The sequence below is a fragment of the Zosterops lateralis genome (genome assembly GCF_965231275.1).
Source record: "Zosterops lateralis genome assembly, chromosome: 25".
NCBI classification, from domain to species: domain Eukaryota; kingdom Metazoa; phylum Chordata; class Aves; order Passeriformes; family Zosteropidae; genus Zosterops; species Zosterops lateralis.
The window spans coordinates 3,781,443-3,805,367 of NC_139785.1; the positions used below are offsets into that span (position 1 = coordinate 3,781,443).

Sequence of the window (23,925 nt, forward strand, 5' to 3'; positions counted from 1 at the left end):
TCTCAATGCGAGGAGCATCCAGGGTTAACCAGGCCATGCGGGACATCCTTAAAGCCCCAGTGGGAGCTTTTCTCCCCAGTGGGCAGCGGGCGGCTCGGATGCCAGAGCCGGGCAGCGCATTGCAAAAGGCGGCTTTGTTCCAGCCATGCCAAGCCTTTATCAGAGCGGGGAATCTTTTTGTCAGACTCCTTTGGCGGCCGTGAGATGCCTCGGAGCAGCAGCAGCAGCAGCAGGGAGGTTCCCGGGCGGTTCCATGGTGCGGCCCCCGGCAGGAGCGCTGCGGGCTGCGGGGACCTGCCGGAGGAGCGATGCCCTGACAGGTGGAATCCTTTAACTCCTCGGTTTTCATCTCCCAGGCAGGCGGGGACTCCTTCCTTTTGTGTGCTGGAGGTCAGGCATCTCCTCGGGGAAAAGGATAAAAGGATGCGGGGCTGGGATGGGGCTGCGGTTGGATGGGGGAATCTCAGTGGGGGTGGAAGGGAAAAGACTTAAGGTGGAGAAATATTCTGTCGTCGTGGGAGTAGGGGCTGTGCTGAGCAGCTCTGATAGTGTTTTTGGTGAGTTGCAGAGTGATGAGTTTCAGGACGAGCCCAGCAGATTTCAGGAATCTGGAGGAAAGGGCCAAGCAGAGTTAAGGATGTCACCAGGAGCAGGGATGAATCCACTGGGGTTGGGGTTGGGATTGGGAATCAGAGGAGGCGCAGGGCAGGGCTGAAGGCAGAGGCTGGAGCAGTGCTCTGTAGGAGGCTGCAGGAGGGGCTGGTGTCTGCCTGGATAAACAGATTGGAACAGTTGGGAGAGCTGGAATAGCCAGAGCAGAATAACACCGTGCAGAGGCACACACTGCACCAGCCAGTGCTGGAGGAAGAGATTGGACCACAGACCATTTTAGGACAATTAGGACAATTTTCCTTCTATTTATGAATGAGCTGTGAGCCATTCCAGCTCCGTGGAGCAGGGAATAGGGGGCAGAGGGTGCTGGGTGGTGGATGGGGCCTGTCTGTACCAGGAGGCTGCTGCAGCCCAGCCCTGGCACAGCTCCGTGGGTGCTCATTCTGCTCTCCCCAATGGCAGCTATTGAAGCTGTGGCAGCTGTCAGGGAGCTCTCCCTTTGTGCTGAGCCTGCACAGGAGCTGCACAACTGAGGGCTGCTGCTCAGTTCCTGGGAGCAGAGAGGGGGTGGCTGTCACGTATTCCCAGAGGCATCCCAAGAACTCCTTTGTTTGTGTTGGGTTTGAGGTGAAATTTTTGGTGCTGCTTTGTCCCTTCTGACTGTCCTATAGGAAGTATAGTGGCGTAACATTTAACTCTGTCCTGAGGGAAGAAAAGAAGGATAAATAATGGAGGCACTACTGTGATGATTTCCCAGGGGCCTGTAATTAGTGTGAGCTCCTGTTTCTGCTTTTTCCCTGTGTATAGGGCAGCCTTCCCTGGCCGACCTATTTTGCTTTCCCCTTCATCCTCCCTGAAACTGGGGGCTGATCCTGCTGAGATGCGCTCAGGCCAGTGTCTGCCTCCTCTTCCCAGGCCTCAGCACGGTGCTATAACCCAAATAAATGCAGGAGTCCCTTTTATCAGTGCTCCATCTCAGAGACATCTGCTGGCGTTATTGATGTGCCCGTTAATCTTCATTTTCGAGCGCGCTGCCTGCTGGATCCATTATCTGTCAGCGCACAGAGAGGGCTCCTGGGGTAAAATATGCACCAGTGCAGGAGAACAGAGCATGCAGTGGCTCCACAGAAAAAAACAACAAACAGGTGGATTTAGCACCAAGCAGAGGCTGACAGGGAAGTTAAGGTGTGTGAGTGTGATACGTGGTTAGGAATTCCAGGCTGGGGGTTTGTGGGTGGGCAGCTCAGCCTTTTCCCTCTGCATCATTCCAAACTGGAGGTTTCCAGGTGGGATTTGCTGCCTGTCCCTGGTGCTGTGTGCTCTCCTTTTATCCTGGCATTCATCCTGCTGTGCCTGTCCGTGTTGGGATGGGATTCTCTTGGCCTCAACCCACAGGGAAAAACTGATTTACCTTGTGCTACTCCTCCTCCTCCTTGTTTTCAGAGATCACATTGGTTTAAAGGCCAGAACTGCATTGAACATCCTCGTGGACATCACTGTTCATGCAGTGATAGTTGTGCTTCCCTTGGGGATTTGGGGCAGCCCATGGCAGTGGCTGATGAGGAAACTAAGACAGATTCTGGCCGTGCTACAAATGCTTCTCCTGGCTGGTGGAGGCTCCAGCTCTCCCTCCAGCACTTGTTGATGCTGAACCTCCCCAGAGCCTTTTTCCTGCCATCCATCCCTGCCCCTGGATCGTGGTGTTGGGGACAACAGGTGGGGCCGAGTTTCCTGGGTGAGGTGGGACTGGGACCTGCTGCTGGTGAATGTCTTTAATTCTGTGTGGTTCCCTTTGTGCAATTAAGGAGAGCTAATTAGCTCCTTTTAGTGCAGTCTCCTTGCAGAGGTAGCTGACCTCTTGTTAATCCTGGATTAAGTTCTTACTAAGAACTGGCTCTTTGTGTGTCCCAGTTAAGATGTTGACACTTTGTTCTCTCTCTCCCCTTGTTCTCCTCCTCCCCCTCTTCCTCCCCATGCCTGTGAGCACATGATTCCCTGCCTCCTCCAGCCCCCACTGCTGGAGGAATCCATGGACTCTGTGAAAATGCCAGCTCAGAAATGAGCTTTGCTTGGTCTGGCACCTGTCTGGGAGCTCGTTTTCCACAAGGGAAAAGGGAGAGTGCTTCTTGTTGCTTGACAGGGTGGGAATCCTGTGGGGTTTGAGGAGTAGCACCCATGGAATGAGCAGGAGTGTCAAACCAGCCAGAGAAGTCCCCCTGGCCCGTGTTGAGCAGTCAGGAGTCCACCCATTCATCCCTAAAGAGGGTGAATGGCAGAAAAGCAGCTGTGGAATGAGCAAAAAACAAATTAAACATGTGCAAAATGCTAATTACCACCCAGTTACCCACTAGTGCTAATCCTGCTTGCACATCTTGAAGTTGTTGCACTGAGTCTTCCCTGAGGACAAGGTTTTGTATTTTTTTTTTTTTTTTTTACATTTCTGATGTGTCTTTCAAAGATGAAAGAGTGACCCCCTGGTCCTGTCTGAACTCATCTGACAAGCAGAGATCTTGGGGAGTAACTGTCCCAGTGCCTCTAAGTTTTCAAACCAGGTCATATTAAAGGTGGACAAAGAATTATGGCCTGGGAGGGAAATGAGAAACCCTTGGTGTTTTCCAGTCCAGGTGCTCATTGTTGCCTGACGTTTTGCAGACAGACTTTTAAAGGCTCCTTTTTGTTCTGCACGGGTGGTGTGGCTTACAGGGAGGGTAGGATTGCTCTGCCTGCCTGGAGAGTTGATCCCAGCCCCACCTGATGCTCTGCAGGCCCGGCCATCCAGGCCCAGCTCTGTCCCACGGATCTGTCACCAGCCCCGGGCTTTAATTACTCGGACAGTGCCTCATTTCCTCGAGGCTGGGAGATGCAATATGCATGAGAGTGCTTGTGTTACAGGCGGCAGGACAGCCCTGCAGGCACTGAGGGGCAGTTTGGGGAAGGAGAAGGCTCTGCCTGGCACAGGTGTGCCCAAAATTGGAGCATCCTCGGAGGGAGGATCCCCAGATGTGACTCTGCTCCTCCTGCAGGGCCTGGCAGAGCTGTGATGTGTGACCATGTCATGCTCACATTGTCCTTCACACATGAAATAAAGTCCTTACCTTGAGCCTTGAATGCCAAACCCATGCAAGCGACCCCAGCTGACATAAAATGCATTCTTGCAGCTCTTGAACAAGGCAGGATCTTGCAGCTTTATGTTCCTTAAAGGCTCCTAAAGATCCTCTCTCAGTGCATTATTATCTAACTTTTGTCACCATGGAATGAGTTCAGTGCCAGGGATGGTGCTGCAGAAATGTAAAAACCCTTTGTCCTTCCAAGAGTTTTGGGTGAAACTTTGCAGATCTGACCAAGTCTGTAAAGCTTTTGGAGGTGCTGTGTGGTTTTCCAAACTCCCCATAACTTTGCCCCTTGCACACCACACCAGATAAGCTTAAGCAGCTTTTCTCTAAGTAAGTCTTGCATTTTTACTACTGCTCTTAAAGTGCTTTTAGAAGCAGGATTTTGTTTGATCCATCTTCTCTCCTGACAGTCTGAAGGGTGGGTTAGACTTGACCTCGTGTCCATCTTGCCACTCCATGACCTGCTTTGAGCCTTTGTGTGTTCCAGATGTGAAGAAGCCATTATATAGAATTTATCACATCATTTGGGTCAGTGTAACTCTTGTGACTATTGAAAAATATCACCTATTCAAACCTTAATAGTCATCCAGACTAAATATTTCAAAAATTGTGGAGGTTAAGAATTATGTTTTTTAATTATTTTTCTTGCTTTCTGGAAGAGAATAAAACACTGGAAAGATCCATAGGCTGTAAAACAAAATGGGACCATTCAGATATCTCATTCCAAGTCCTGCTGAATGCAGAGAGTGAGGCTTGAATTGATGCTGGTTCGAGGTACAGAACAGTGTTTGGGAGAACACAAACCCTTGCATAATAATGTCTGCCACAGATGGGTAATTGAGCCTTGAATTAGTTACAGTGGTTAGTTTTGTTTGCTTCCCAAAATAGGTTTTCTCTTGTCTAGTCAGGATTCATCCAGCTTCAGCTTCCAGCACTTCCAGCTGATCCCCACTGGGATCAAACCTGGATTCCAGGTGAGCATTTAAATCTTGCCATTCCTTGGCCTCCAGGCTGTGTTCAGAGGACTCAGTGCCACTGCCTTTAGTGCTGGTTGCTCTTATCTGAGTTTATCCAGGTTATCCACTCACTCAACCTGGACACAATCCTGGATGTGGTGTTTCAGGGGAATCACACCATCCTTGGGCACAGGGAGTGAGGAAAATTGAAGGTAAAATGTCATTTACATGAAATAAATTTCTAATTCTCCAGCCAGCAAGCTTTGGGAGGCATTTTAAACAACAAATTTGACATCAGGCTGATGGATACCATGAATTTATTAGACCAGTGGCACATAAACAGTGAATAATGTGCACCTAGGAGTAATCTCTGAGTAGTATGAAGGTGGTAATTGTGGTGTCCAGACAAAGGTGTATATGGTGGTGGTTGTGTTTTCAGTTTGAAACCCTTTGAATCATGCTGGGCTGAGCCTGCTGGAGCACCTGCTGCCCCCACTGATTTTGATTCTAGAGAAATGATGGATAATCAGCCTTGTGGGAAGGTGCTGTCCTGGGAATCAGCACCCAAGGCTGGGAGTGATTGTAAAGAGAAGAGAAAATGCCCAACTCTGGTTATGGAAGGGGCAAAATGCAACTAAAGCAGGCAAAGGGCAGAGTGATCAGTATTTGCAGCATCCAGGGAACAGCTCCCTGTGTTGTCAGTGCAGCCTGAGGGGTCATTCACAGCATCCTGAGTCCAAAATTCAGTGTAATTCCACACGTGGACACTTGTGCTCTGATCAGGGGTGTTAGTACAGCTCCAGTTCAGTTCTACACCATTTCCTTGCCCACACAAGGCCTGATTTCATAGACTGGGAGCTAAAGTGTGAGCTGGGTGATTGTTTTGGTCTCTTATCATCCTTAATTTTTATTATACTAAGGTTGACTTATTATCACTTATTTATTGTATCGGGAGGGACTGAATCCCACCTCTTTATTCTGGAATAAAGATGCCCCCAAGGAGCTTTGGAGGGGATACAGTGTCCTCAAAAGAAACACCACGTCCTAATGCTGAAAAAGCTGCAAACTTTCCTTGATAATGTTTCTTTAAAAATCCCAGGCTTGTTTACACATGGATAAGCACGGCAAAAGCAAAAAACAAACAAAAAAAAAGAAACCAAATTAGCTTCCTAGACAGAGCCGGCTAAATTGAGTCGAGGTCACCTTAAACCCTGAATGAGCGTTGTTTAATTCAGCTCAGATAATCCACGCGGCCGCTTAATTAGGGTTTAATTTTCCTGCCTGTTCCTGCTCACAGGCTTTGAAACTTTCTCCCAGCAGCACGTGTGCGGCAGGGAGGACAAAACACAATGTTTCCAACCTGTCCGGGTTTAACTCCCAGGGTTTGCTGAAGCCCTTGGAAAACCTTTTAGGGTCGTTTTTTTGGGTTCCTCGGAGGAGATGGGAGGACAAAACACAATGTTTCCAACCTGCTGGATTTTCACTCTTGGGGTTGTTTAAATCCTTGAGAAGTGTTTGAGGGTCTTTTTTTGGCATTGGGGGAGATTGGAGCCGGGTGGGTGCGTTATGTAAAACGTTGCATGTGCAGGGAGGACAAACACATTTCTAACCTGTCGGATTTTAACTCCTGGGGTTGTTTAAATCCTTTAAAAGCGTTTGGGGTCTCTTTGGCATTAGGGGAGAGGCGAGTGGGGCGGGCAGGGGTGGGTGAGTTATTTAATGTGCTGTGCACACACAGAGAGGACAAACAGCGCTTCCAACCTGTCGGATTTTAACTCCCAGAATTGTTTAAATCCTCAAAAAGTATCTAGGGGTCTGTTTGGCATTAGGGGGAGACTCGAGCCGGGGGGGTGCGTTATTTAATGTTCTGGGCACTCAGAGAGGACAAACACATCTCTAACCTGTCAGATTTTAACTCCTGGGGTTGTTTAAATCCTCTAAAAGCGTTTGGGGGTCTCTTTGGCATTGGGGGAGAGGCGAATGGGCCGGGCAGGGGTCGGTGCATTATGCAAAGCACCGCGCACACAGACAGGACAAACAAAACATTTCCAACCTGTCAGATTTTTAACTCGTAGCATTTGTTCAGGCCCTCCAAAAGCGTTTTGGGGTCTCTCTGGCGTTAGGGGGGAGACGAGAGGGGCGAGAAGGGGCGGACGCATTATGCAAACTGCTACACACACAAAAAGAACACACACAGCATTTCCAGCCTGTCGGATTTTAACTCCTCGGGCTGTTTCATTCCTCTAAAAGCGTTTGGGGGTCTCTTTGGCATTAGGGGAGAGGCGAGAGGGGCGGGCAGGGGCGGGTACATTATGCAAACTGCTACACACGCAAAAAACCCAAACACAGCATTTCCAACCTGTCGGATTTTTAACTCGTAGCGTTTTTCAGGCCCTCCAAAAGCGTTCGGGGGTCTCTTTGGCGTTAGGGAGAGGCGAGCGGGGCGGGCAGGGGTGGGCGCATTATGTAAAGCGCTGCGCAGGCGTGTGCGCGGAGCGTGTGCCGGGCACAGCATCACCGGGGGGACGGGCACGGCCATGGCCGGGGCAGCGTGTCCGGCACGGAGCCCCTGAGAGCCCCCCGGGGAAAGGCCGTGCCATGCTGCAGGAGGTGAGTAACCCCTCCCGGCCGGCCGCTGCCCCAGTGCATGAATGAATGAACCCCCAATGAATGGCGAGCGATCCCGAGTGAATTCCTAACTGCTGCTGCTGCTGGTGCTGCTGCTGCGCCGCTCCACGCTCCCCAATGGCTGCCAGGTTAGTGCTGTCGCTGTCCCCGCTGGCTGTCACACACATGTGTCACCCGCAGGGCTCGGCTCCATCGCACACAGGCGCTCTCCGGGCAGATTAAAGCCGGAGTCCATGTTGGTTGCTGCTGTTGCTGCTGTTGCTGTTCTCCGTTTGGGGGGCTGGAAAAGCAGGCGGTGTGACATCATGGTGCGGAGATGCTTCGTTCCTCTTCCTTTCCGCCGGGCTGGTCTCTCCGTTTTATTTTATTTCATTTTATTTAATTTAATTTCATTTTATTATTTATTCTTTTTTTTTTTTCTCTCCCCCTGCCTCTCTCCTGCGGGGCGGAATTGCTGAAACAGCCCTTTCGATTGTTCAAAACAATGGGCAAATCTGATTGTTTGCCTTCCTTTTTATTTATTTATTTATTTATTTTATTTTATTTTTTTCCCTGCAGCTTTCATTCCCCTCACCCCTCCTCGTTTCCCCTTCACGCCCTGCTGTGTCCCCCATCCCCCATTCCCAGGGGGACAGTTATTCCTGCAGTAACATCTGGGGCCAGGGGAAGAGACAAGGCACGAGGGGGTCGGAGTCGGCTGCAGGAATATGGTTGGATTTGTTTGCCCATGTGCTCCCTGTGCTCCTTTGCCTCTCCAAAGGGCTCCTGGTTCCTCTCTGCCTTCTCCTGCCCGTGTTTGTGTGTTTGCACTGATGGGGAGAGGCGAGGTTTGGTTTGTGCAGCTTTTTCAGGCTCTGCTCCAGAGTCTATACAGGTGGCTTTTTTATTTATTTATTTTTTAATATATTTTTTGGCTAGGGAGAACAGTAGGAAGTGAGGATTCATCACACTGTGTATGTTCACAGACAAGGAGAACCTGCTGAATGCCCCCAAAATTTGCTTTTTCTTCGATTACTGGTGGCTGGCATTGTCCATGTCCTCCTGTGCATCATGGAAATGCTGGTTTAGAAAACTAGAGTCCGTATTCCTGTTCCTTTGCTCCATTAAATCACACTCATCTGCAGGAAAGGCTGGTAAATTTAGGATGGAGCTTGTGATTTTGACTCAGTAGGATGGAAACTTCAGGTCAAATCTTGGGGATGTCCTTTACAGCAATGCCATAACTTGGAACCCCCAACATTCCCTTGGAGAAGCCCCCAGCTGATAAACAGCTGATAAACAGCTGGATGAAGCAAGAGGGAATCTGTTGAAGGGGAGGACAAGGTTGGAGCAGGTCCTCAAGGACAAAGGGCAGTTTGTGGCTCTTGCACTGAGGGGTCTGACCCTCCCTGGTTTTCACTGGGACTGGCCAGTTCTCAGCTTTTAATTTTGTCTCAGTAGGATGGAAACTTAGGTGAAATCTTGAGGATGTCTTTTACAGCAGCGCCATAACTTGGGACCCCCAACATCCCCTTGGAGAAGCCCCCAGCTGATAAATGGCTGGATGAAGCAAGAGGGAATCTGTTGAAGGGGGGGACAAGGTTGGGCCAGGTCCTCAAGACAAAGGGCAGTTTGTAATTTTTGGAGTCAGACTGAGGGGTCTGACCCTCCCTGTTTTTCACTGGGACTGGCCAGTGCTGCTGCCTGGCTGGAGCAAAGCAGAGGGAAATCAACCAGAAATTGTCGCCTTGTTATTTTCAGAAAGGTAAAAGGGAGGAAACGTCAAGGGCTGAACAAAGGGAAGTCGCTTTGATCCCAGCTTTGAAGATCACAACATCTTCCATTAACTTGTGACGGCTGAGGAGCTGTGGGAGTGAGTGGGAAGATGCAGAGCTCCAGCTTTGTCTCCTGCTCCTGATGCACAATATCCCTGTCCGCCCCCACGCTGGCTGTGAGGCGTGCTCAGAGCCTTCCTCAGTCATCCTCAGAGCTTTCTTGAGCCTTCCTCAGAGCCTTCCTCAGGGGCTTCCTCAGAGCCCCCCTGAGCCTTCCTCAGGGCCTTCCTCAGAGCCTTCCTCAGGGTCCTCCTCAGAGCCTTCCTGAGCCCTCCTCAGTGACCTCCTCTTCCTCAGAGCGTCTCTCAGAGCCTTCCTCAGGGTCCTCCTCAGAGCTTTCCTGAGCCCTGCTGAGGCCTCCTGAGCCTTCCTGAGCCCTCCTCAGAGTCTTCCTCAGAGCGTCTCTCAGAGCCCTCCTTGGAGCCTTCCTCAGCCCTCCTCAGAGCCCTCCTCAGAGCCCTCCTGAGCCCTGCTCAGGGCCTTCCTAAGCTTTCCTCAGTGCCCTGCTCAGAGCCTTTTTGAGCCCTCCTCAGTGACCTCCTCAGAGCCTTCCTGAGCCCTGCTGAGCCCTCCTCAGTGCCCTCCTGAGCCTTCCTCAGTGTCCTACTCAGAGCCTTCCTCAGAGCCTTCCTGAGTCCTCCTCAGAGCACTCCTGAGCCCTTCTCAGAGCCTTTTTGAGCCCTCCTCAGAGTCTTCCTCAAAGCCTCTCTCAGAGCTCTCCTCAGGGCCCTCCTCAGAGCCCTCCTGAGCCTTCCTCAGTCCCCCTCAGAGCCTTCCTCGGAGCCTTCCTGAGCCTTCCTTAGAGCTCTCCTCAGGGCCTTCCTCAGAGCCTTCCTGAGCCCTCCCTCAGGGCCCTGCTCAGAGCCTTCCTGAGCCCTCCTGAGCCTTCCTCAGTCCTCCTCATAGCCCTTCTGAGGCCTCCTCAGAACCTTCCTCAGTGTCCTCCTCAGAGCCTTTCTGAGCCCTCTTGAGCCTTCCTCAGGGCCTTCTGAGCCCTCCTCAGAGCCTTCCTCAGTTCCTCAGGGCCTTCCTGAGCCCTGCTGAGCTTTCCTCAGAGCCCTTCTGAGCCTTCCTTAGTCACTCAGTCTTCCTCAGAGCCCTCCTCAAGGCTCTCCTGAGCCTTCCTGACCCTTCCTCAGTCCTCCTCAGAGCCCTTCTGAGGCCTCCTCAGAGCCTTCCTCAGAGCTTCCTCAGAACTCTCTTCAGAGCCTTCCTCAGATCCCTCCTGACCCTTCCTCAGCCCTCCTCAGAGCCTTCCTGAGCCCTCCTCAAGGCCTTCCTCAGAGCTCTCCTCAGGGCCTTTCTGAACCCTCTTGAGCCCTCCTCAGGGCCCTGTTCAGAGCCTTCCTGAGCCTTCCTCAGTTCCTCAGAGCCTTCCTGAGTCTTCCTCAGAGCCTTCCTCAGTGTCCTCCTCAGAACCTTCCTGAGCCCTCCTGAGTGCCCTCCTCAGTTCCTCAGTGACCTCCTCAGTGTCCTCCTCAGGCATTCTCTCAGTTGGGCTTTGTGACACCCCTGCCCCAAGGCTGGGATGTGCCCAAGGGGACACTGCTGTGCCAGGGGGAAAGTCTGGAAAACCTTGCTGGAATTGCAGCAGGAAAAAGTGCCTGAGCTCTTCTGGAGGGAACCCGGGAGTGGTATCACACCTACATCCCCACCCAAAAGTGGGGCTGGGGGTTTATCATCAGCTCTGTTGCTTTATCTCACTCTCTCCTTTGAAATAAAGCACATTTGACAGCAGCATTGCATCCCCAAACCACTGCAGGATTCTGCTGTTTGCTTGGAAACGGCGAGGATTAAAATAAACAGGCTCGGATTTACTTTAATTTTTATTTTTATCCTTCGAGCTGTCAGGTTTTCAAAACTTTTCCTCACATCAAAGATGGTTTAACAGTATCTTTGTTGTTCTGTTTATTTTATTAACAAGGCTTTGCGAGCTCCATTCTGCCCCAAGTTCCAGGCTTGGAGATGTTGATGGAAACCTCAGACATTGCAGTTCTTGCTGTTAATTGCAAGAGCTGTTGACTTTGTGGTGGGGAGGGGGGGAAAACAAAGCCTGGATGTGTTTCTCCTTGGAAAGCACAGCTGTAGAGTTGGTGACCTGCAGGTGACAGTGCTGGGGGCCGTGTCTGTCACCTCCAGAGGGATGTGAAATTCTTCCTTAGTGCTGTTTCCCCTTTACTGCTTCCCAGATTTCTTTGTGTTATCCATCATGCTTTGTTTTATGAGGCTTGGCCTCCCTTTGGAGCAAATGGAATTGTAATAATTTGTGACTGAGGGAGGGGTTCGGGGTGTGATTTATAACCCGTGCACATTAATGACCTTTTCCAAGTCGTGACTGGTGCGTTCTTGGACTTCATGACTAAGATCTATCTTGTTGTATTCCAGAAACATTTTTCCAACTTTTCCTGGGCATTTTTGCAGCCACTTCAAGCAGGAAGGGAGAGGTTTCTTCCAAGCAGTCCGAGGGGGAGTTTCTGTGAGAGATAAGGCCGTTTGTCCATGGGTCTGTCTCCAGTGGTAACCAGGATCGGGTGTTCCACGGGGACAATGACATGGTTAATAATGCATCTGCCCATCCTCGCCCTGCTGGCTGTGGGCAGAAGGCAAATTCCTCCCTAATGCTTGCAGTGATTTGCTAATCCTCTGAGGCATAATAATTGCATTAATTTTATTTCATGAATATGTAAACATGTGATTGGATGTCATGGGAGGACAGCATTCTGCCAAACGTCAAAATAGACAGAATAAATCTTAAACAAGGCTGGACTTCTCTGCTGCAAAAACACACACAGAAGGCAGACTATTTTTATGATTCTTTTCAAAGCACTTGTCATGAAACACTCCTTGGTTTCTGCACAGCCCTGCAGGTGTCATTGCTTTTTTGACTTATTGCTTTCTCTTTTGTCTCTCTTGCTGGGAGGGAGATGTAATAGAAATATAACATTTTGTTATTGCTTGTAGAGCAATGGTGAGCCCAGGGAATTGCTCCAGGATCTGTGCAGGTTTTCATTCTTGGATTATCAATTTGAAGGGGAGTGTAGGTTGGTGATCAAAAGTTGTTACCATCTGCTTGCTGTTTGGGAGACTGCATAATGAGCTTCTGAATCTCCTCGTTTTCCACTGATGTCAGACTGGATGGCAGAAAAGTATCTTTGTAGGCGTGTAATTAACCCCTCTAATAGCTGTTTCTGAGGAGAATTAACTCTTTTCAGTGCTCCAGCCAGGCCTGAGGTGCCTTCTTGACCTTTCTGCTCTTTTCCAGACTATCAGCACAGTTCTGTGGTTGTTGTCCTCGAGGATCTCCTCTGGTCTTGTTCAGGAAAGTGTAGGCACAGCCTTGACTTAGCACAGCCCTTAGATTTCAGACAGAGAAGGTTCAATATGTGCTTCAGTATGTGCATCCTTGCTGGTTTGGGGACATATTGCTCAGCACTTCCCAAATTCAGCTCAAATTGCAGAACAAACCCCAATTCTGGGCTGGAAGAGCTCATTACCAAGTCGGTGCTGCAGGGAGAAGTGAGTAATTGCAGGATGACTCTAGGAAAGCAAATTCTTATGAGGACTGAGGGAAGACTTGGAGGCCTTTGAGCTTTCCAGATCAGGACTTCCATGAGGAGATCCAAGGGGTTGAGAAATGCACTGCAGGGAATGGTGTCCCTGGTGGTTTTTTCTGCAGGGAATGGTGTCCCTGGTGTTTTTTGTGCAGGGAATGGTGTCCCTGGTGTTTTTCTGCCCCCTGAGGAGCTGGTGGTGGTCACAGCAAAGGTGGTCAATGCTGTGTACCTGAGGCTGCTGTTTGTTCAGCTGAGCTGCTCTGGCTGCAGAATTCTTTGGTCCTTTTCCTGCTTCTGGCTGAATTCTCATTCATACCCTGCAAGTGGCAGAGCCAAAGGGATTTGCTGTGTTAATCTGTGTCACAGGTGCTGTGACAATGCCCTGCTGGAGGTGGCTGGTGGATCTTGGGGCACCTGTGGGTTGGGAAGGAGCTGCTGCAGGGTGCCTGTGTCAGTCTGTGATTTCAGATCTGATGGGGTGGACAGACTTCTGTGTCACTTCAGGGCTGTTTGGGTCATTCAACAAACTGCAGCAAAGTCAGGTTTCTTGTGGAGTTCTCCATTGTAAAGAGTTCCTTTACAGTTTTAAGAACACCAAGCTTGACTTGTGGAATACCTTTCCCAACAATGACTGCTTGGTGAAGCTCTGTTCATCACCTGGTTCAGATCCTTGCAGGAAATACTCTGTTGGAGGAGGAAATTTGGCTTTTCTGTGTCTTTCCTGATGTCTCAGAGCAGGGTATGAGCAGGGGCTGGTCTGTGCATTGCCAAATGTTCTTTTTCATCAGCTCAAGGAAAGCTTGTGGGATCCCAGAATGGTTTGGGTTGGAAAGGCCCTTAAACATCATCTATCCCATGGGCAGGGACACCTTCCACTATCCCAGGTTGTTCCAAGCCCCATCCTTGGGATTCCAGGGATGAGGCAGCCACAGCTTCTCTGGGCACCCTCTGCCTCTGCCCACCCTCACAGGGAGGAATTTCTTCTATTTATCCCCCCTCTATTTATCTCCTCTTTTAGTCTGAATCTGTTACTCCTTGTCCTATCACTGCAATTTCTGCTAAAAAAACAAGACACTGGCAGGCTACAGATGCTTTACTGCACTACTGCAGGTATTGATGCTTTTCCTCCACCTCTGAGCAGAGTTTGGCCCCTTCCCACCCACACCAGCCTTGCTGATGGTGTTTTGATGATTTTTTTTCCTTTAGGGACAGCAAGGACATAAACCAAGGAGACAAACTCAGCCTTCTGTGCTCTCGAAATGCTCCGTGCAGGGGTTTTCACCTCTGAGCAAAGGGGTTGCTGCTTAGGTGGGCTTGTTTGTGTTCTGTCCCTCTCTTAATGTGTCTCATCTACTGAAGGCCACTCCGCAGGGGGATGTGAGGCCCTGAATGAGCTCCGGGCAATTAGGTCTCTAAAGCGTTATTTATTACAATTATTTTTTTTTTCAAAGTGGGTCAAGCCGTTTTGGCATTTCAGGCGTCGATTCCTGGTTCAATTGCAGGCCCTGGTCGCCGTGGCAACTGCAGAAAGCGTTCGTCATGGCTGTGCCTTGGGCTGGATTCAAGCTCCAGGGAATGAGCAGGAGCTGGGGGAGTTTGGAGGGGCTCAGGGCAGGGGCAGCCCTGTGCTTTCTGTGCCCATCCGCAGTGCAGTTAACAAACTCGTCGTTTTCTCTGTCTGTGGAGTCCTTCATGTGAGGAATATTGAGCTTTTCCTAGTCATCAGAGAGCAGGAGGGGAATTCAGCCCTCCTGGGTTTGATATTTGTGCCACTGACTTCAGGGAGAGCCAGAGAAGGAGTCCTTGATGTTATTTCCCTCCCCCCGCCCCTATTTCTGCAAAGGTGAGAATCCACATCTAACACGATATATGTGGATGGATTTAATCATTTGAACTAAAAAAAATTATCTTGGAAGACAGAATCTTGTCTAAGGTCGTGCTTGGCAGAGCTGGCACCAAAAATTATGGCCATGGCAGTGTGAGCTGGGCAAAAATAAAATTGCCAGCTCTGAGCAAGTCAGTGCTGAAATATTCAGCTTTTCCCAGTCATCAGAGAGCAGGAGGGGAATTCAGCCCTCCTGGGTTTGATATTTGTGCCACTGACTTCAGGGACAGCCAAAGAAGGAGCTCTGGATGTTATTTTTCCCCTCCTATTTCTGCAAAGGTGAGAATCCACACACACCTATCACAATATATGTGGATGGATTTAATTGTTTGAACTAAAAAAATTAGCTTGGAAGACAGAACCTTGCCCAAGGTTGTGCTTGGCAGAGCTGGCACTAAAATAGGTGGCCATGGCAGTGTGAGCTGGGCAAAAATAAAATTGCCACCTCTGAGCATGTCAGTGCTGAGGCTGCTCCTGTGCAGCTTTCTGGGCTGTGACTGAAAAACCCACCTTGAGGAGCTTTGTAAGGCCATAAAAAGACAAAAACAGCACCAGACACTCCAGCATTTTTCATCTTGAGTTTCACATGCACCTGATGGCAGCTGTACCCCCGGGTTTGAGCTGCTCATTCTGAGCTTCGATTGAGCAGCAGCAAAATCTCCCAGCTGCAAACTGAAAGCAAACAGAGCCTTGGCTTGGGCTTTACAGAGCTGCTCTAAACTCAAACTCAAAGTGAAACTGTGAACCCACACAAACTGAAAATGAGACAGAGGTTGTGCATGGTAAACTTGGGTTTTGTGGAGCTGAAGAGGAAAAATGAGTTCATCTGTTCAGAGCGATTTGGCCCAGTGATGTGTTAGCCAGGGGAAATGCCTTGTGTTTTTGGGGACTTCTCACACAAACCAGCTTATGTTGCCTCAAGCACGCTGGGGGCAGGCAGGACCAGCACAGCCTCAGGATTTAGAGGTTTTAACAAGAAGTCTGCTTTTTCTACAGTCTGTGAAAATGGCAATTCAGAACCGTGTCCACCTCTGGGACCACTGCTGATGGACTTGGAGTCACTAATACAGCTCTGCTGGGCTGCTAAAACTGAGTTTAGCAGGGAAGGAGCAGCAGGAGCACAGACAGATGAAAATATGTGAAAGGAACCTGATGCTATTTTTAATACTTCAATAAACTAAGAAATCCCTGATAATTTTACATCATGTTATACCTAAACTGTTGCAGGCAGTGCTGCTGAGAGAATGGTCCAGATCATTTTTTTTTGATTTGTCTTTTGCTTCAATTATTATTTGGGGGAGATTAAATCTTGAATATTGCTACAGTTATTGGTGCAGTGGTCTGGCATTCAATATTCCTGTGCCTTGTCCAGGGAAAGGGAGGGCACAGGATGAGATGATGTGACAATATTTCATTTGGGGCTGTGCCATTGCTGCTTGTGAAGAACCCCAAGCCAAGGGGGAATTTCTCTGGAGCTGCCTTGGGGTTTAGGTGATATTTGAGGGGATTTTTGTTGGTCTATATCTATATTTCTCATCCTACTGAGTAGAAATAGGTAACAGAACAGAGTTGAGCTTAATACACCTCCTTGCCTACAGAACATTTTGCAAACCCATTTTCCCAAGCCTGTTCATCATCTGTATGAAATTCCACACTTTGTAGTGGTGGAAGCATCTTCTCAGGGGCTCCTTGTGGAGCTCCATGCTGCTGTTCCTGCCCCGTGCCAGCTCCTAGGAAATCTGATTCTGGCCCTGTTTGCATAAGCAGCTTGGCTGTGTGCTTCCTGCAGGCTGCTCAGGGAGAGTTTCATCACTTGTGCCTTGACACAAGCAGTGAGCAAATAAAGGATCATTTACGAGACCAGCTCATCCAGAACCAAACCAACCCAAACCTGGTGGTAACTGCTGCAGGAGTGTGTGACACTGGCTGCTCACATCTGACTGATGCTTGTACAATGGTTTTGGCATCCTCAGAGCTAAGAAGAGATGGATATGGTTTTTATCTGGAAATTAATGGAACCTCAGAAATCTTCTAGATTATCAGGGAGGAAATGAGCTATTTGGAGTTCCTTCATTGGGATTGCTGTATCTAATTTGGCTTAAATTGTAACCCTAAAGAGTCTGATTGTAACAACTTCTTTAATTCAGCCCCTTGCAGTTGTAATTCCTCCATCCTTCTCCTGCTGACAGATGTGGCCAGTTTGGCGTTGCTCATGAGATAACAGAGTCCTGGAGAAGTTAACACAGATCCAATCCTTGCATCAGCCCAGGCTCCTCTGTCGCCTGCTGGCTTGGGCAGGACCAGCTGGAAAAGCCTCGAGGATGTCTGGACTGGCCAGAAATAGATTTGACTCCTGAAGGAAATGAGTGACTGAGGGAAAAATGGGTGTAGTGTGTGGTATTTTGAAGAGTCTGGCAGGAAGGAGAAGCATCAAAAGAGAAGGAGCAGTGAGGAAATTTGAGTTTTCCTGTTCTGTGTTAGTGGACACGTTGCTGGCTTGCTGATCCAGGTGTTGGGGCATTTGCTGAGGAAAGAGGATGAGAAGTTCCATTCACCTCATCATTTCTGTAAAACTCTAAAAAGCCTTGTTTCTCCCATTGTGAAAGAGGAACTGGATTTTATTTTTTTAATCGTAAAAGCTTTTAGGTCACAGCAAACCATTTTCATGCCCATTTCGTGTGGGAAAGGATGGTTCTGTACAGGAAATGCTGCATTGAATGTCATCATGACTCGCCTCCCAGAGGCCCAGCATTTCTGATGCTCTTTGATGGGGTGTTTTCTGAAAGATGTGACCCTGTTTTCATGCATCCTGTTGAGAAGAGCTGCACTAACAGAGGAGGGGCAGAGTGAGGCTGCATTGAGAACACACTGAGAGGAGAGCACACCTCTCTTCTTTTTGGGTGCACATTTGACTTTTCTAAGCTCAGATCACATTTTGAAACTCTGGGAGCCCACAGCAGTCAACGAGTTCGTTCTTGTGGGCACTGCTCTGTGGTCTGAGGGGTTGAGGGCTGGGTGGAGAAAGGCACTGCCAGCAGTTCCTCTGTCCCTGCTAAACGAGAACTGCCTGAATCCACCTTGGGGCACCGGGGGTGATTGCTCAGGAAGCAGCTCTGCCTGCAGTGCCTGGGGGAGCCCTGGGGGAGCCCTGCGGGTGCTGCTCAGCTCGAGGTGCAGCAGTTTCCCTTTGGGGATGGTTTAACCTCTTCTCCCTTCCTCTCTCCCTGCAGTGCTGCCAGTAACTCCAACCACAGCACGCCTGTCTGAACAGCTTGGGGTGCAGATCAGGGAGCAGATCAGGGTGCAGCTTGGGGTGCAGCAGCTGTTTCATTTTGGGGATGGTTTAACCCTACTCTCTTCTCCCTTCCTCTCTCCCTGCAGTGCTGCTAGTAACTCCAACCACAGCACACCCGCCTGCACAGCTCAGGATGCAGCTTGGGGTGCAGATCAGTGTAAGATCGTGGTGCAGGTTGGGATACAGCAGCTGTTTCACCCTGGAGATGGTTTAACCCTTCTCTCTTCTCCTTTCCTCTCCCCCTGCAGTGCTGCCAGTAACTCCAACCACAGCACATCCACCTGCACAGCTCAGGATGCAGCTTGGGATTTAACTTGGGGTCCAGCTCAGTGTCAGATCAGGGTGCAGATCAAGGTGCAACTCGGGATACAGCAGCAGTTTCACTCTGGAGATGGTCTAACCCTGCTCTCCCCTCCTCTCCTCCTGCAGTACTGCCAGTAACTCCAACCGCAGCACGCCCGCCTGCTCCCCGATCCTGCGCAAACGCTCGCGCTCGCCCACGCCGCAGGACGCCCCGGGGGACGCCATGGTGGAGAAGGGCTCCGACCACTCCTCGGACAAGTCCCCGTCCACGCCGGAGCAGGGAGTCCAGAGGAGCTGCTCGTCCCAGTCCGGCCGCAGCGGGGCCAAGAATTCCAAGGTGAGGGGTGAGCAGAGGGCTGGTGTCCTCGTGTCCGTGGTGCTGGGCTTGTGCTGCACTGCCTTTGTCCTCTGCCCTTTTTATCTCTGACTTCCTTCCCTCCCTCTTCCCCCATCGTATTTCTGAAGGTTCTCCTAACTCGGAGTCCTGGTGGGTCAGCACAGCTCTGAGTCTACAAGTTTCTGTAGTATAATTATGGATGTCAGGATAATTTTTTATTATTTTTTTTGTGTGTGGAAGAGTTTAAAGAAGAACCTGCAGAGCTCTCTCATAGAGGACCTTTGATTCAGGGGAATTCAAATGTGAGGAGGGGAAAAAAAACCAGTTCCTGCAATGAATGGAGCAGAGTCAAGGTCCTGTTCTCTGGGAGGCTCTGTGGTTTTGAGAAAGGCCTTGAAAAATCAGCTGTTGCAATCACTTGTTATCACCTGGATCATGAAGGGGCAGGAAATAAATAAGGTTTCCCCTGTGAAGGGCCTGTGCATTTTCTCAGTCCTATCCAAGCCCTCTGAGGTCAGTTCAAACTGCACAGAATCAATTTTCCAGCCCTCTGCCCATTCGTTCCATGGCTGCAATGTTATCACTGCCTTGCCCAGGGTAGCTGATATTTTCCCCAGGCAGGTTTTGTGCCTTTGGACCATATAAAAAACAGCCTTGTCCTTGCTGTGCAGGGGAAGAGAGTTTCAGGTTTGGATCTAGGTTTTTGTGGGAGCTGTGGGACAAGACACACAAGAGCCTGAGGTACCAAATAAATCTTTGATTATAGCCCTGGTATCAGTGATAGCATATAGATAAACATAACACTGCTAGCTGTCAGGAGCACTTGTGTTTGCCCAGATTTTGGAAGCGAGCTGTTTCAGCCAGGATGATTTCACAGGCAGAACTCTGCTGGCCTGTATAAAATGAATTGTTAGATCTTTGCCTGGTTTATTGCTGGATTGTGTCACAGACAAGAAATCTCCATCCCCTCCCCTTTGTGGCCACCACTCAGCACTCAGTGGCCCACATTCTGATCTCTCACCACCACTGGGGCAGTCTGTGAGCTCAAAAGAGAGGGGAAAAGGGTTTTTCAAGCTGAATCACTGGCGTTCTGAGGTTGCCCTTGGGGTCAGCCTGGCTTCCTGTGCACACAGTGACCTACAAACCCCGTCCCAGGGCCGGTGACACCCTCAGCACGGGGCTGCCAGCACTGTGCTCCCAAAGGGAAGCCTTGGGATGGGAGGCAGGCAGGATGTGCTTGGAGCCACACTGGGGATGCTCGCAGGGAAATGGGCTCCCTGGGATGGGGGAACCACAGGGAGGAAAGAGTTGCATCGCCCTGGCCCTCAAAATGCTGTGAATTAAGGTCATGGGAGTGAGATTTTTATCAAAAAGGTGATTACTAAAGCTCAACTTTAACTCCTGGTGCTTCCCACAAGGAAGAAAGGGGGTACAATGCTCTCTGTTGGGTGTGTGGGTTTTCCTTCTCTTGATCTGCGAGGTAATTTTTTTCTTCTTTCCCTAATTTCTCTCTTTTCATTCCTGCATGCTTTCTCTCCGATTAAGTCACACAAGCGCCTCTCCAAAGTAAGCCTTCTTTTTTCTCTCCTGTCCCCCACTGTAGAGCTGTCTCACCACTCAGGAACCCTCCCCGTGGTGCTGAGTGCTGACCCCAGTCAGGCATTCTCCTGCTGTGGCTGTGAGAATGCCAGCAAGAGCTCAGCCCCGTGCCTGTAGCTGGAAGCTGGGTTCACTTACATCACTGGCATCTCGCTGGGATTTGCTCACACAGACTGAGAACTGGCCTGTTCATCACACCCCTCCAGCTGCTCCCAAATCAGCCTTTGAGTTCTGCTTTCCCCTCTTCCTTGGAGTGAGCTTTGCCAGGGAGAAATCCTCTGGAGCTGAACAGAACCATGATCCCTTCTCTTTCCTGTCTTCTTCCTCCATGATTTCAGGAACAAGAGTTGTTCTCCATGACTTCTTCCCTGCTTTTCATGATGAATAGCATTTTTTGTGGCCAGTGATCTCAGCTCACTGCCCTTGCACGCTGTGTGATGTAAATGTGAAAGATCCATGATTTCAAATGAACCCAGCTTGAACCTGGTAGAACAGACCTGTCCCAAATGAATTGTGAGAATTCATGGGCTCGCTCTGAGAGGTGATAAGTGGAAGATCCCTCTGTGGGTGCTTGAATTGGAGATAAGCTCAATTGGGATTTGATCTCACACCTCTGTGTTGCCCTCAGTAGAGTGGGAAAATCAGAAATGCAGGTGGGATGTCACTGGGGGAAGTGCCAGGCTGTTGGCATTTCCTCTCCCTGAAAGCAGAATGGCTTGGATGGCTTCACAAAAATCCACCAAATCCTTGTCTTGGCCTTTCCCCAGCCTCAGGTTTCCTTCTAGGCAAGTTCTCAGAGAGCAATGCTGGCTCAGCGTCTTCCCTTGGTCGTGGTCCTTGTGACCAGCCCGACCTTGCATGATGTGCTGGTGTCTGCTGGAAGCTTCTTGACGTCTCTTTTTTAGACAGATTGTCTTGTGCTTTGGTATCTGTAGCTGGGATAAACTGCAGAGGAGCACTGTGGGACTCAAAGTCTCAAGGTGAGGTGTGAAAGAAGTGCTGTGGAAGGTCTGGAGTAGCAGAGCCCTGGCAGGATTGCTGGTGAGTAGAGGTGTGTGGGCCAGGACAGGTGCAGAGTGCAGGGGGTTTTAGGAGAGGGATTGGTGGGAATGAGCCTGGAACAGAGGGATGTGTGTGTAAAATGTGTGTGCAGTGGTGCTGGGAGGGGCCTGCAGCCAGCCCCTGCTTCTCTGAGAGGGAAAAAACCCAACCAGAGTGAGGCAGCTGGAGAAACTGGAGGGAAGCAGAGCCCAGATGAGTTCAGAGGGAAGGGGATCCCAGGCAGGGACCCCCAGCAGCCTGTCAGGGCCTCCTGCCCTGCTCACACAGAATATCCTGAGCTGGATCCATGAGAATCATCAAGGATACAGCCTGGAGCTCTGCTCTGTGCTCCACAAGCTGCTTCCTCTGCCACAAATGCAGAATTTTCAGGCATTAACCCCCCTGCTTCTCCCCACGCAGATCATTCTGTTGTCTACTCATACAGGGACAGAATAAGAACAAAAAACCTCAAGGGGCAAAGATTATAAACTCTCCTTTCTCAGCCTCTTCTCCTCTCCCCACTCATCTCCTGCAGGAAGAATGGTTTGGTTTCCCAACCTGTCTGGCTAATGAGGTGGAACAGCTTGAGCCCATGAGTTTGCTGCTGTGTTGGTACAATTGCTGACAGATCTGCTTGAGTTCCCTGCCCTCTTTTGTCTGTGGTGTTCTGTCGTGCTGCAGCGCTGCCATCAGAGGGAGTGCTCCTCCAGGAGTTTTTAAGCACTGGAATTATCAAAGGCAGTGCTCCACCAGTTTTTAAGCACTGGAATTGTCAAAGGCAGTGCTCTACCAGTTTTTAAGCACTAGAATTGTCAGAGGGAGTGCTCTACCAGTTTTTAGGCACTGGAATTGTCAGAGGCAGTGCTCCTCCAGGAGTTTTTAAGCACTGGAATTGTCAGAGGGAGTGCTCCTCCAGGAGTTTTTAGGCATTGGAATTGTCAGAGGCAGTGCTCCACCAATTTGTAAGCACTAGAATTGTCAGAGGCAGTGCTCCTCCTGGAGTTTTTACAGCACTGGAATTATCAGAGGCAGTGCTCCACCAGTTTTTAAACTACTGGAATTGTCAGAGGGAGTGCTCCACCAGTTTTTAAACTACTGGAATTGTCAGAAGCAGTGCTCCTCCTGGAGTTTTTAGGCACTGGAATTTTATCCCAAGGGAATCTTTCCTGGAGCTCTCTTTGCCACCCTGACACCACCACAGTGCCACAGACCAAGGTCTGAATCAGCTTTAGGCTTTTCTGGAACAGCTTTCCCAGCTCAGGGAAACCCCATCTTTTTGCTTGTAGCCAGTGATGAAATATGTATTTTTAAACTATTTTGCTCTTGCCTGACGATAAAAGTGATTTCCTTCAGATCCTTCCCAATGCCTGTAGCTAAAGCTGAACACTGAGGATTAATATTAAAGTTAGGGGGAAAAATGGAAATTTTGGTGCAGGTGCTGGGGGGTTGTAGAACAGTTTCGGTCAGGAGGAATCTCAGGAGGTTTCTCCCCCAAGTCCCCACTCAAAGCAGAGTTAAACCCTTGTCCAGCCACATTTTGCAGCCCTCCAAGGCTGGAGATCCCACAGCCTGGCCAGGCCCCTGCTCCAGTGCTTAACCACTCCTGTGAACAGGCTTTTTCCTCCCCTCCAAGTAGAATTTCCCCTCCTGCAGCTCATGACTGTTGCACCCTGTCCTTCCAGGATGAGAAGGGTTTGTCTGTGTCTTCTCATTCACCCCTCCCACTGGGTGGGACAAACCCCCTTTAGGTAGCAGGTGATGAAATCCTGATCATTTGAGGCTGGGGTGAGGGTTTGGGGAATAAATCCCATAATTTCCCCTGGGTTGTGGCCATTTAGGATCTGGGTGGGCAGAGCAGCTTTTACAGGTGCACAGATGAGGAGAGAGGGCTCTGGAATGTCCCGAGCTCTGGTTCTGTGCCTCTGCCCCCCCAGGTGTGGGAGGGATTTAGGGATGCTCCTGGAGCTCTGTGATGTGCCATTCACTTGGCAAAAAGGTTTCTGTTCCCCTGGGAGCAGCAAGGAGTGAGTTGTGGTGCTGCTGCCAGTGATGAGAGGCAGAAACTCTGTTTGGATGGAGTTCTCAGGGTGAGGTTTAATGTGTGAGCTGTGTGCAGAGCTGTAACCTTCCCTGGCAGTGCACACACATGGGGGGTCACTAAATCATCACTGTTCAGAGGGTCAAGTTAAAGGCTTAGAGAAAATATTCCATTTTTCACATCCCTCCAAAGCTCTTCCTGGTTATACCCCCCTTGTAACCACGAGCTCTGCTCTGTCCTCCTGCAGCATCATCTCTGCAAAGCAGCCCCATCTTCTCCCTGTCTGTGTGCAGCCCCCTCCTCCTGTCACTTATTTATTTTCTCTTTTCAGTTCTAATGCTTATGGTTTCTTTTTCCAGTATGACAGACTTAACCTGCTCAAAGTAAGAATATGTTTTTCCTTTTTCTTTCTTTTTCCCCACCTCCGTCTCTCCATTTTACTGTTTCTTGATTTTCACAGTTCGCATTTCCCTCTCAGTGATAAAAAAAAGATAAAGTAGAAGAGAGATTAAAAAAAAAAAGATAAAATAGATTAAAAATATTTTAAAAAAGATAAAATAAAAGAGAGATTTAAGGGCTGAGGTTGTTTGGATTTTGGACAAGTCTGTTGAACTTGGTGGAGGCATAAGATGGAGTTTGAGTGTTGGTATAATTAAGGACATTGGTAAAATTACAGATGTCAGTCTAGTTATGGATGTCAGGATAATTTTTTTTTTCATGTGGAAGAGCTTGAAGAAAAACCTGCAGAGC

General features: G+C 49.7%; 1 protein-coding gene across 8 annotated transcripts in view; it reads left to right on the plus strand.

Moving 5' to 3' along the window:
• GRAMD1B (GRAM domain containing 1B) overlaps positions 1 to 23,925 on the plus strand; it is a 106,688-nt gene that overhangs the window by 45,750 nt on the left and 37,013 nt on the right. For all 8 annotated transcript variants that reach the window (XM_083877949.1, XM_083877953.1, XM_083877954.1 and 5 more), the window contains one exon: positions 18,287 to 18,497. In XM_083877949.1, the coding sequence (XP_083734075.1) occupies positions 18,287 to 18,497 (211 nt within the window). The remainder of the gene's footprint in view (positions 1 to 18,286; positions 18,498 to 23,925) is intronic.